Source organism: Acartia tonsa, chromosome 13 (assembly GCF_053477335.1).
Source record: "Acartia tonsa isolate MP-2025a chromosome 13, ASM5347733v1, whole genome shotgun sequence".
NCBI classification, from domain to species: domain Eukaryota; kingdom Metazoa; phylum Arthropoda; class Copepoda; order Calanoida; family Acartiidae; genus Acartia; species Acartia tonsa.
In genome coordinates this window covers 31,062,729-31,076,099 of record NC_137272.1, presented here as the reverse complement: position 1 = coordinate 31,076,099, position 13,371 = coordinate 31,062,729, and the positions used below count along the sequence as shown (strand labels likewise).

The 13,371-nt window shown below is 34.9% G+C and overlaps 1 protein-coding gene across 2 annotated transcripts in view; it reads left to right on the top strand.

Annotated features, from left to right (window-relative positions):
* The window catches only part of LOC145334897 (uncharacterized), a 159,721-nt gene that overhangs the window by 144,155 nt on the left and 2,195 nt on the right, over nucleotides 1-13,371 (top strand). For both annotated transcript variants that reach the window (XM_080180516.1, XM_080180517.1), the window contains 12 exons: nucleotides 3,122-3,194; nucleotides 3,543-3,651; nucleotides 7,655-7,843; nucleotides 8,280-8,442; nucleotides 8,643-8,752; nucleotides 9,190-9,546; nucleotides 10,130-10,257; nucleotides 10,615-10,724; nucleotides 11,612-11,703; nucleotides 12,120-12,364; nucleotides 12,722-12,768; nucleotides 13,200-13,316. In XM_080180516.1, the coding sequence (XP_080036642.1) occupies nucleotides 3,122-3,194; nucleotides 3,543-3,651; nucleotides 7,655-7,843; nucleotides 8,280-8,442; nucleotides 8,643-8,752; nucleotides 9,190-9,546; nucleotides 10,130-10,257; nucleotides 10,615-10,724; nucleotides 11,612-11,703; nucleotides 12,120-12,364; nucleotides 12,722-12,768; nucleotides 13,200-13,316 (1,740 nt within the window). The remainder of the gene's footprint in view (nucleotides 1-3,121; nucleotides 3,195-3,542; nucleotides 3,652-7,654; nucleotides 7,844-8,279; nucleotides 8,443-8,642; nucleotides 8,753-9,189; nucleotides 9,547-10,129; nucleotides 10,258-10,614; nucleotides 10,725-11,611; nucleotides 11,704-12,119; nucleotides 12,365-12,721; nucleotides 12,769-13,199; nucleotides 13,317-13,371) is intronic.

Sequence of the window (13,371 nt, the reverse complement as noted above, 5' to 3'; positions counted from 1 at the left end):
TCTAAGTGCCATTTATACATTGATTACGAGATGGTTGCATTAACCCCCCCCCCCCCCCCCTTATCTAAAGGATGTATGAAATGGGATAGGAAAATATGTGCTTTTGTGATAAAATGCGTTTCTGGCGAATCAATGTTGCTTTTTTTTACTTGTGTGGAAGTGAAAACACATCACTAACATGGTTTTGGAGTCTTAATTATCTTAGAATGACAGTAAAATTTCTTTTAGGCTAGCTGGCGATTTCTCTCTAAGTGTCTTATCGAGCAAATAAACCACTCCCACCTGCTCTTTTTTACAACAAATTGAAAATAAAAGTGGGGCGGTTTGATTGGTTATTACTTTAGATCATGTTAGGTTAGGTTAAATTGGGTACTGGGTTACTGTCAGGGCCCCCCGCATGAGTTAGGCACAGTATAAGTACCCACTCCCCATCCTACTTATTTCTAATTGATTTTTAAAAATTAAAGTGTGATTTGCAGTGCTCAAAATGCACTTTGTGGGAAAGCACCAACTAGTAACCTGCCATACTTGTTTATATTAATAACTTTAAGAATCATTTATAATAGTCAACATTTATTATTATTAGAATTCTAGTTTTTTTTATAAACATTATGTATTTAGTACTTAGGTAATCTTAAGTTTATAAAGCTTTAATAAGTAGAATTTATATACTTAACCTTTAATAAGATAAAAAATTATAATTGTGTGTATGCGTGTTATTATTATTATAATGATAAAGTTTTAGAATTAACAGATTTTTTAGTTTTAGTTTTGGGGATTTTTTTCTGTCTAAAGCATTTTTATGAAAGCTTTGTGATTTGGATTTGTGAATTTTGGGTTAAAAACTAATAGTAGTACTGAACAAATTAGATTTCAAAGAATTTAAATTGAAGAGTAGGTAAAATAGGTTATTTTTTATAAAGGAGGGTTCAATGTATCACTTTTTAAGTACTATCATCGTTCTATTATAAGTTTTTAAAAGAAGTACTTGTCCTTTTTAACATTTTGTTGTTTTTGTTGCCGTTTTTTACTTACTAACAAAATAATGGCATTTTGTTTTCCACCATTTTAGGTCTGTCCCGTGAGAACAGTTGTGCGGCTGGCGGCTCCCGGCCCTCCAGTGCTATGTCCGGCCACGGCGGTGGCAGAGGCGGCTCTGTACAGGAATAGTTTCTTTACACGTTTTACCTGCCCCGATGTACTTTTTAAAAAAGTAACAGGATATCTGTCTGTATGTGCTAAAGGATTTACTGTAAATATTGTTACAGGGTCAGGAAAATTTTATTTTGGCTTAAAACTATTTTTAGAAAAGCTCCTTGGGAAAAAACCTACCACAAAAAAATGTTTTTTATTCTCCCAAAAATGTATTTTTCTTTTTTAAATACCTAAAGTTTTAAGTGTAAGGTCGACCTAACTAGGGTTTCGGTGCTGAAGAAAGGCTTTCTAAGGGGAGGGAAAACGTTGGGTGAAGTTGATAAAAATGTCAAGAAATGTTCATTGCCTTTGTATCTTTTTTTCAAGCGAAGCTTCTCTATCTATCTCCCCTCACTCTTAATCTCTTTCAGTTTTAAAAATTTATTCATTGTTTCAACTTAACAGTGTAATCTCTCTATTTTTGTCAGTCTCTATTTTTCTCCTTTATTCTTTGCCCTTAAACTGCCTCGCAAACATAGATAAAACGTGTATAAAAACTAAACGGCTGAACAGGTGCGACTGCGTCCCAACACGGCTGGCCGTCGTCCGAGACCTTTGAGTATTGCGACCACCGGAATGACTTCATCTATGTATGAGGAGCGTGGTCAGAAACCTGCGCTTAGGAACAAAACTTGTACGTATACTGTTAGATTGTTATTGCGACGCTACTTGTGGACATTTTTGTCCACGTAAAAAAGAAATTATTTAAAGATAGTTGTTTAAAAGATTAGATTGTAATGTAAATGATGAAAATAAATTCTGACAAAAAAAAACAGAATCTTTAGAAAGAAGAATAAGGAAATAGAGACTGTAAATAAGATTGGTTTCCAAAATTTCAAAAACATTTGTTTTATTTTAAAACTTTCAGAATTTGTATTAAATCTTGTTTGGTTTGTTCAAACTTAAGTGCTTAAACTTTTTAATCAATAATTTTAATGTATTGAAGGATTGGTTTTGAATTTTGTCATTAGGGGTTTACATTAACTTATCGCGTATTGTCTCAATTCTTAGCTCCTTGGGAAACATACATAATAACGAAGAATAAATGACGTGTAGATTAAAAAGGACTAGAAATGGATAGATTTTAAAAGTATTAATTTACATAGAAAGAAAAAAAACAGATAAGTAAAAATCAATAGTTTTTTTGTGTTTTGCATATAATGCTTGTTGGAATTAACTTGTTTGGAAGATTTTTTGTGTTTTTATTTACTAACCTTACATATTTTACTCTTTTAAAGAAAACAAGGAAGATAACATCTGAAAGAAGCAAAGCTTATGTATTTGAAAGAAAGGGGGGGGGGGGCGAAAGTGACACTTTTTGAAACCAAAACTAAAAGTCAAAGGAACTCAACTAAAAAAAAGAGTTACAGGTCTGACATTTTGCATGGCAGTTGCTTTATAGGGGTACAATATGGAACTGTGAAGAAACGGCGTCGCAACCGCCGAAAACCGCCGAGAAAAGGCAAAAAAAAATTCGGCGGGAAACGGCGGTTTTCGGCGGTTGCGTCGCCGTTTCTTCACAGTTCCATATTTTACCCCTATTAAGCAACTGCTATGCAAAATCTCAGACCTGTAACTCTTTTTTTTAGTTGAGTTCCTTTGTTGACTTTTAGTTTTGGTTTCAAAAAGTGTCACTTTCGCCCCCCCCCCCCCCTTTTAATGTACTGGCAAAATTTCTCTTTGAATAGATGTTTATTTGCCACAAAAATTTTAGACATTTATCTTTGATAGTACAGGCTTAAAAAATTACATTTCCAATATTATCAACTGCGAAATTAACGTACAGAGAACGCAAGTTACACTTTACTAAAGATTTATAATAGTCATTGGAATCATCTTATATTTTCATTGGCAGTCGAGAAAACAAAATTTTTCCTTTTTCTGAAAATAACCTAACTTGTATCTAATCTATATTTTCTACTTTCAGCCGCGACTCCAAAGCTGGACCGAAGTAAATGCGCGCGCAGCATTAATGGAGAACAGTTAGAAGAAGATCAAAGGTGAGGACTTGGGCGAAGCTTTCCTTATAAGTTATATACACATTTTTGAGACAGTTTCCCTCAAAGTGCCTAGTCGAGTAGAGAATCCACCTACCCCCCCCCCCCCCCATTATTTTTCATTGAAAAGTTGGGGTGATAGTTTATCGTGTTTTTTGAAAATTTTGGGGGGGATTCTATTCTTTCTTTTAGGAAAAGCTTGGATATTTTTTTGTAAAATTTCCACTTATTATATTAGGTACCTAAATATATTTTAAGTATACCTAATAATACAATAAGCAATAAATATGCTTTCCTTTTCTAAAAATCTCTTCTATGAAACCACCTGATGAAAATTCTTCAATATTTTAGAAGTAACGGAAGTAGTTGCGGCCCCGTCAACAGTAATCCAGTGCGCCCCTCAAGTGCGCGCAAAACTCCCGCGCAGGTCAAGGCGGAGAATGCGGCGAGACGCGCTAAGGTGAGAGGCCCGAACCTTCAAACATCCCCAAATATGATAAAATTATCCTTCATATAGATTATAAGATATCTACTGACTAAAGGCCTTTTGTATTTCATTTCATACTATTCTACCAATTTTAGAATTCAGCTGATTTTATTTACTTACCATACAAAATGATTTGTTTGATTTGATTAAAATTGGAGAAACAAATTTTGAGTAGTATACGTAAATCCATACATTTTTTTTTATTTTTTAATGCAGCAATTGAATTTTCTTGAAAGGGTAGCAAGTAAAATTAGTAGCGAGTATTAAAATTTCGTAAAATATTCTCCTAAATCTAAAATGTTACGAAAGAATTTAAGAAACTAAAGTTGCACAATTTGAACCTTTTGTTTTAGTGAGTAAAACTTCGAAAACTCAACAAATTCTTGGTACGTAGCTATCCTGCGTTGTATCTCATCCCTATACATGATTAAAAAAAACAAAAATAAAAGAATTACCTAGGTTAAAGCGGGGCGAACTCGGTGTTTTTTTCGGTTTTTTGAACCTGCAAATCGTAAAAATTATTTTTTTTAAATGGGACCAAGACCAGTAGAAAGATCTCGGAAAAGTCGATCAGGTCCTAAAAGGACGTAAACCTAGGATTTTGGAAAGTTTGTCAAAATTGATCTCTAAAACGGCACCGACTTCGCCCCGCCTTGAGGCGAAGTCGGTAGGGCATTTTCAAGCTTCGAAAAATCGATGACGTATTGATTTTATTACAGCATGCCCAAAAGGTAAAAGTTGCTAAATGTAATAAAGAGCATGCACAAAAAATTTTATTAAGATAGGTCAATTTTTTCTACCAAAAAAATAATTTTTCCGAAGTACGCGAAATTTGACTTTTTTTTTCGAAATTTTTTTTGATAAAAAACATAAAAATACTACTAGAAAAAATAACTTTTTATGACTTTAAAGGCCTGATCCTTAAAATTCAGGCAATTTTGAATAGATTTGGCCAAAAAAAAATTAGTTCTATAAGCAAAATTTCCTAAAAAAATCAAGTTGAAAAAAGCGAAAAGTTTGGCTAAATCTGTGGTCGATTTTCCAGCTTCAAAAAACCTATGACATATTGATTTAATTACAGCATGCCCTAAAGGTTAAAGTTGCTAAATGTAATAAAGAGCATTCACAAAAAAAATTATGAAGATCGGACAATTTTTTCTACAAAAAAAAAAAAAAATTTCTAAGTACGAGAAATTTGACTTTTTTTCTCGAAAATTTCACTGTTTTATATAAAATTGAAAAAGTTAGTATAAAAAGTGAAAAAACCGAATTCGCCCCGCTTCACTTTTAGTCGATTTAAGAAAAAACTATACAAGCTTTTTTAAAGTTTTAAACGGAAATGGATAGCCTATTAGATTCTTAATAAGTCCCCTGAAGACGTCTAAGCTCTAGCTCTTACCAGTTTTTGTCCAACTTACCGTTTTTCCGACCGAAGCAAAAAAATCTAAAAAAAATTTTTTGTCGTCCGACTTTAAGACCCAATAAGTACCCTAAAAATTCATCCCACCACCCCTGTCCTGGATAAAATGTTTATTAAAAAAAACATGCGCGTTTAGTTTTTTTAATTTCCTGATAAATTTTTGTCCCCCGATTCCAAAAATATCTTTCCCAAAATCCTAGCTGTTCTATAAGATCTCCAAAACTGCAAATTACTTTAATCACTGATTTTTCAATAATTTTTTTAATAACTAATACAACATTTTGTTCAAAACATGTTTAAGTGAACAGTAAAAAGTGTCTAACACACCTTAGAATATACATTACTTGAATGCCAACAAGACCTAACAGAATCAATAAAAATATACCTGCCTTTTTGAAAGATATTAACTGTTTAACAAAGCCAATTTGGGTTTTAACTAGAAAAGACATTGAAGGAGCAGTTTTTCAGACTTGACTAAGAAAAACAAAGTTGTAGAACTCGCCAAGCCTAACAATAGTTGTAAGATGAACTGATTTAGCAGTGGTGGAGATTTGTCAAAAATATATATAACAGCGCATAGCAACGTTGTGCCCATTCTAAGACAAGAAGGACTCATATTAGGGGGACCTGAACATCAGACATTAAAATAAAACTAATGAAAACCTAACAGAATTTAAGCCAAAAATTTGAACCTGCCAATGACGGTTTGTTCCATAGTGGTGGTTAGCTCACTACTTAGTGGTTGGGAGAAACTGAGTTCCCCGCATAGACTTTGCACTTGGTTGACAAATGCTGTCGGAATTTGTCAGATTATAATCACACAACCATCCCTGAGATGCCCTAAGGTTGTAAGGAGGGAGATTTGTAGGAAGTTCTACATATCAAGCAGCTTTAACAATGCTTTTCCTCATCCATGCTCCTCGTATGAGAGTGCCATTAATTAGTGTGGCTTGATTTGGAACATCTCCCAAAACTCTAGGCCAGGGTGAAGTAATAATTAAGTAGCTTCCATGAGAATTGCGAGTCAGCTTGTTTTGGATTCTCACTTCCAGTCTCCATGTGCATCTGAGTCCTAACTTCAACAACAACTATTATCAACCATTAGATGTCAGAACTTTCAGTTTTTCCAAAGCAACTTAAGTAACTGTTGTTTGTGCTTTAACAATAAATACAAAGTTATAGAACTTGCAAGGCCCAACATTGACATTATTTGCATCTACCTAGAACACACTTTTCTGGATATTTTGAGGAAAACTGAAAATTGTGAAGTCTTTCCTGTCTAAAATTGGAGAACATCAATGAAATGTTAACAGATAATCTCTACTACCATTGCTGGCAGTTGTCTGTGAAAATTTGTGTGTGCTGGATGGTCAGGTTGATGGCCAGTCAAAAGGTATTGTTTTGATTTCATCATTCAATGTTTTTTGATTGGTAAAATTTTTGTTTCTTGATGTATATGTTGTTCTGGGGCCATCTTAAGGTTAACAGTAATGAGTTTGATAGTTTCTGTGATCTTTGTAACTTTTTCCAGCTGTTCTCTGAGATGACAGGACTACATTTGTGTCTATTTGTCCAAGGTTCAATGATGTTCTCCATTGTTTTTAGGATGCAATAATATTGGAGTGGTCTGAACAAACTAAAAAACCAATGAGGACAGAAATAGATAAAAATTTGAACCCACCAATCACTGTTTTGACTGTTATTCACATTAAACTCACAATTTTCAGTTTTTCTCAGAAAAGTGTGTCCTAGATGGATGCCAATAATGTCTATTATTATTAGGCCTAGTAAATTCTACAACTTTGTATTTATTGGAAAAGCACAACAACATGAGTCCTTCTCGTCTAAAAAAGGGCACAAGGTTGCTATGCGCTGTTTTATATATTTTGGACGCAGATAATCTCCGCCACTGCTGCAACAGTTCATCTTACAACTATTGTTAGGCTTGGCAAGTTCTACAACTTTGATTTTCTTAGTCAAGTCTGAAAAACTGCTCCTTCAATGTCTTTTCTAGTTAAAACCCAAATTGGCTCTGTTTAACAGTTAATAACTGTCATAAGGGCAGGTATACTTTTATTGATTCTGTTAGGTCTTGTTGGCATTCAAGTAATGTATATTCTAAGGTGTGTTAGACACTTTTTACTGTTCACTAAAACATGTTTTGAACAAAATTTTGTATTAGTTATGTAAAAAATTATTGAAAATCAGTGACAAAAGTAATTTGCAGTTTTGGAGATCTTATAGAACAGCTAGGATTTCGGGAAAGATATTTTTGGAATCGGGGGACAAAAATTTATCAGGAAATGAAAAAAACTGAACGCGCATGTTTTTTTAAATAAACATTTTATCCAGGACAGGGGTGCCACAAAAATTTCATTTTATACTTTTTTGTAGGCAATTTAATAAGGAACAAATTTGATTTTATGTTTTTTTCTGTCAGTCGATTAGAACATGGAGAAAAATGTCATTTAATGAAGGTGGTCAAAAAAATACCGACTTCACCTCAAAACCGAGATCGCCCCGCTTTACCCTAGCCTATCAATGTTTTACTATTAGGTGACATCCAAGCCGAAGTTGGACATGGGAGGTAGCGCTGCCAGCAGTGTACACAACTCAACTGAACTCCTACAACAAAACAAAATGGCGCCAACTTCGGATTTCCCGCCAAATTCTGCGGGAGTTGGTGGGGATGGAGATGAGGGGGTGGCCGGCACAGAGAGACAAATTACGCCGGATATTATTAAGGTATAATATTATTTGTAGCGCAGCTGCCAGCATCACTACTATACTTGCTAATTTTGGATTGTTCATACGTCCATAAGTCACTTGAGATTGTTAAGAATACAATTTCTTCTAATAACCAAACATAAATACACTTATGAAGACAGTATTACTGTATTGCTACCATTTTCATATTAAAATTATTCAATCTCAGGGAGTGAGAGGACATTGGGCTGTTTATTACACTAGTCCCCAAAGTTATATATTCGTTGACTTAACAACTTTGGGGACCTTTAAAGAATTTTGATTGATTAGTTTATTGAGTTGAATGACCAAACGTTTGAACCACTAATTGTAATCTACAGAAGGGGTATCATCATTGGGGATGTACATCAATTTATTGACAATTGTCATATTCTTTTAGATCCCTGATTAAATCTACACATTACTTTGTTTTCAGGGACAGGACAGCAGCAAATCTGAGTCACTAGACGAGAACAACAAGGAGATGGAGGGTAACAGAGATATGGGCGAGGAGATGGTGGACAATAGACAAGCTCAGATTGACAATAATAATCCTGTTAATGATATGGACGCAACAGAGGCTTCTAATGGCGATAAGGAATGAAAACATTCTTTTAATATTTTTCATTTACAGATTTTATTTTTTAGCCTTGTTTTGAAAAATAATTTTGAGGCGTTCTATGGTGTTAATATGTTTCTACACGAAAGGACAGTGTTTTTTTTAAATTCTAAAACCATCAGTTTTTATGAGAATAAATCTTGTTAAAATTGTTTACCAAGAATGTAACACTTGCAAAGGTGGAAAGCAATGATAAAACTTCACTGCCCCCAGTTCCAGCAGAAAGAAAGATTATAACAAGCGAAGAAGAAGCTAAGGCCAGAATTGCTGAAAAGAGGAAGGAAATGAAGGTGAGTTAAAAGGAAAAGTAGGATTTCGTTGGCAATAAACAAATGGCTCGAAAAGACCTTTTTTCAGTTAAAAAGGCATAGGTTTTATTGAAAACAATCTTGTTTAGGTACAAATTCTTAATTTTACCATCATACAATGACGTAAAAAAGATATTTGGTAATGAACACCAAAATAAACTTAAAACTAATACCTAGATATTTAAGTAATTTATAATTTTACTAGCGGCCGTGCCCCTAGCATCTAGAGGATGGAAGGGGCATGGAAAAGCAGAAAATTAACCTAAAACAATATTTATAAAAAAAATTGGCCCAGAACTATCTATGGGCCCATCATAAGCTTCACTTTAAAGAAGAAGTATATAATATCGGTTTAGCGCTACTGACGAAAAAAGGTTTATACTTTATTTAACAGGATACCTAACAACATTTAATTTTAGGAAAAAATGGAAAGAGAGGCAGAAATCGAGCGGCTCCGTCTCGAGGCTATTGCCAAGGAGGAGGAGGAAAGGCGGCTGGCAGAGGAGGAAGAGGAGCGGCGGATGATCGAGGAGACAGAAAGATTGGCTGCTGAGGCTCGCCGACTTGAGGAGGAGCGCATCGAGAAGGCAATGGCGGAGGCCGCGGAGCGCGCGCGTATTGAACGCGAAGAGGAGGAGCGCGTGCGAGCAGAGAAGGAGGAGGCGGAGCGGAAAACTCGGGAAGAGGCGGAGCGGCGGGAGAAAGAGTTGGCGGAGTTGGAGGAGAAACGGCGGGTAGAAGAGGAGGAAAGGTTACGCCGCAAGGCGAGAGTTGAGGTAAGGAAAATAGCCTGAAACCGTTAAGATAGAAATAAAGTTTATATGAAAATACACGGAATAGCCGTTTCCGAGATCATTTGTTTCAAACATAAAAACCTTAATGTATAGCTTTATTCTTATTCCTTTTAGAAGGATAAATCTATCCTTATAATAAAGTAACAGGATGTTTGTTTGTGTGTACCGAAGGATCTCGCTAACCACTGAACCGATCGGGCTCTCCTTAACAGGGTAGCTTCTCATATTTCCCGGGAAGGTTTTTAACTATCTTGGGGGAGGGTACTACCACCCTCACAAGAGAAATCGCCCCTAAAAAAATTACCCCCTTCACAAAATTAATTTTTTTTTCTTTTATAAGAAATAAGAAATTGGGTTATCAAATTCGACCCTCCTCCTCAAGTGCCCCTAGAGGCCTCTAGGGGCGTAGCCGCTAGTGCCTTTAATATAAGAAGCTTCCCTGTAAATGTAGATCATATCGGCCCAGTTGTTAGGGAAACATTTTGATACAAATAGAAGAAAAAATATCAAACGTTTCAAAAAGATTTAAATCTTTAAAACTTTAACGTGAAATTAAATTTTTTAGGCAATTATGGCGCGCACACGAGGAAAGGGAGGCGCTGGCACCCCCACAGGAACCCCCAAGAAAGAAACTCCGGGGGGTGACTCCAAGGACGACAAAGATTCCACTAGTCAAAATTCACAACCTGCCAGGTAAGGGATAGATGGATAGAAGATAAATGGATATTGACAAACAGATAGATAGATAGATTGGTAGACATCAAGATGGATAGATGGACGGACTGTACGGTAGATAAGAAGATAGACAGAAAGCAGTTATAAAAATAGATAGATAGACGACATACAGACAGAAAAGTTGATTGTAAGATAGATAGAAAGACAAATAGATATACGTACAGATAGAAACAGAGATGGATAGATAGAACACAGATAAAAAGATAGATGGACTGATAGGGACAGTTAGACGGACCGAAAAAATACAAGCAACATTTTACCATTACTTATGATTGAATCTTCCTATCAAATAAAAACATTGTTATTTATTTTTAGTTTGGACACGAATGTTGACCCTACAAAACCAGATCTATTGGGTGATATAACTGACTCATCAGCGCGGGAATCATCAGACTCAGCGCACCAGAAATCCTCCAATACTCAGGGACGTGTGTGTATCATATTGTTCAGCCAAGGCACGTGACGCCATGACTGTATTATCCATAGACAGACAGACTGTTATTACAGATAATTGTTGAGTAGTTTTTTCTATGACTGTATTTTTTCCCTGATCAATATCATATGAAAGTACCAGTTTGGGAAATGTATTTTTACTGGTCTTCAAAGGTTTTATACCTGAACACATTACCTATCATTTTCATTGGCTTAAAAACTTTGGGTATTTTATAAATTCTTGATAGGATTGCTTAAACTAGCAGTGTCACAACTTTATAACCAATAGTTTAATTATGCAGAAGGGGTAATTTTATTTCCAGTATCGCTTCAAAACCGATTAATATCCGGTAGATTAGAACACGGTTTTGAATCATACCGAAAATTATGTATAGCATCGTATTAAATCCTGATTTCTACGATTATAAAAATGTACTATAATAAGATTAAAACAACTTTTTTATCCTGTGCCTTCGGCATTCCGGGGCTGTTTTTAATACGATGCGATAAATAACTTTTATCACTATCATTTGGGATGTACTTCAATATATCGTTCATTGTGTTATCTGCAAATTGGGAACTCGATCAGTTTACTAGATATAGAAATCTTAATCTTCAGACAAAAAAATATTTTTACTTTATATAATAAGCTGCTACCTCCCTAGCATCATCTAGGGGCTCTGCATTTGAAAGTAGGGACTAGAAAAATAGTTAAAACCATCCCAAGACTTGTAGCCGAAAATGGAATAGCCTAAAATCATCATGTGATAAAGCATGCCTAAAATAGAGAACCCAAACGGTTCAGTAGCTACAGACAAAAAAACCTTACTACTTTGTGTAATAGGATGATATAAAAACATACACACTGTAAATTCCTAGGAGAACGGTGAGGATATAAAGTCTCTGATGATAGATATAAACCAAAACAACCATATGAATAATACAAGTAGTAGTAGTAGTAGTAGTAACAAGGTAAACATTCATATTAAATATAAAAAAAATTTAAAGAAGAATTTTTATAATTTTTTCTTTACTTATTCTTTGGTGCACTGCAACTCCCGCCGAATTTTTCTTAAGCTGTTGATGTTAATTTCTGCGAATCAAATACTCATATAGCACCAGTTTATTATAATTTACCAGAGAATATTTTTTTACCATAATTCCTTAATGTTGGGGGTTTGTAGTCAAATGCTCTTATTACTATTAGGTCAAAATATTTTTAATCATGGACCTTTTCATATCCTTATACATTTGGTAATAATTAAGAACACTTTGACTTAATAAACGCATTTGACTACAACGCAACAGTACGAAATTACGTGAAAAAATTACCCTCTTTTTATTTCTTCAAATCGTTTTAAATTATTTTAAATATGTGTTTCCAACAGATTGTGATACAAAATGGTGAGGAACATGGCTCAGCCAAAGATATTACCACCACCAACAACACTAACAACCACGAGAATGGAGATGTTGATGGGGGTAGTGTTGTTGACAACAACGGAGATGGGGTGGAGAAAGGAGCTCTAGATTCACTCAGCAACAAGAGTCATCATAGTGACAACAACAGCTTGGTAGACTCGTCCGAGGATAATGAAGCTTCTGCTCTCAATAAAATTTCTTCCAACCATAGGTAGGAATATTTTCATTATTCAAAGGTTGCGTGTTTTTTTTTTGTCACGTATTTTTTTCTCAAAGACTGCTTTAGCCCAATGTAGCTCCTACGTATGGACCCCCACTTTCAAAATTAGTTAAAGGAGCGAGAGAAAAAAATTGCAGGGATCTTTCTTTGCAGTTTCATTTGTATGGGTTGTGGTACCCTCTCTCAAAATAGTTAAATATAGTTTTGGGGACCAATAAGTTTCCCTATAAAGCAGAGTCAGAGAGGTTCTGCACTTGCAGTTAACGAGATCTTTGTCAGACAGACACACGGCCAGACATCCTGCCACTTTCAAAAAGGATGAATAATAAATCGTATTATTTTTTTCAGTCCACTGATAGAAGTCGACAACGGTAAAATCTCTGCTCTGGAAAACGGTAACAATTTTTATAAATATTTGGACAACTACGAATCAGATTAATTTCTGCTTTATGAAAACCTTTAAATTTTAGGCCATTTAGAAAAGCGCTTATTATCATATCATATTATAAGGAATTTTCTCCGAAAAAGAAATAAAAAAATGTTGGCTTAAGCCTTTGGCCCCTCGAGATCAAGAAATCTAATATTTTTTATTAACAAACAGAAAGTTACAGTTAAAATTAAAAATTACAATTTTGTTTATTGGCTCATATTATTTGCAAATGCGTTATAGCCTATTTCGTCCGTCCGTTCGTAACATAAAACTTGATAATTTTAGTGTTTTCTAGGCTGCTAGTACAGTTGAAAGACTTTAAAGAAGATTTTTCTGACTGGCTCGACTTTTGGAGGTTGTCATCCTTGTTTTTAATCCTTTTTAAAATAATTTCAGATTTCGATCAGATTTTGGATCTTTCTGTTGAGAGAAGAAGTAGCGGGGAGGGGTTGGAAAACGGCCCTCCCCAACCCCCAATCCTAGCCTTCGAGGCCAACACACAGCCACAAGCAGGTGGGTTTCTATTAGTAACGTAGTGCTTTTAATTTGGTAATAGTTATTTCTCGCA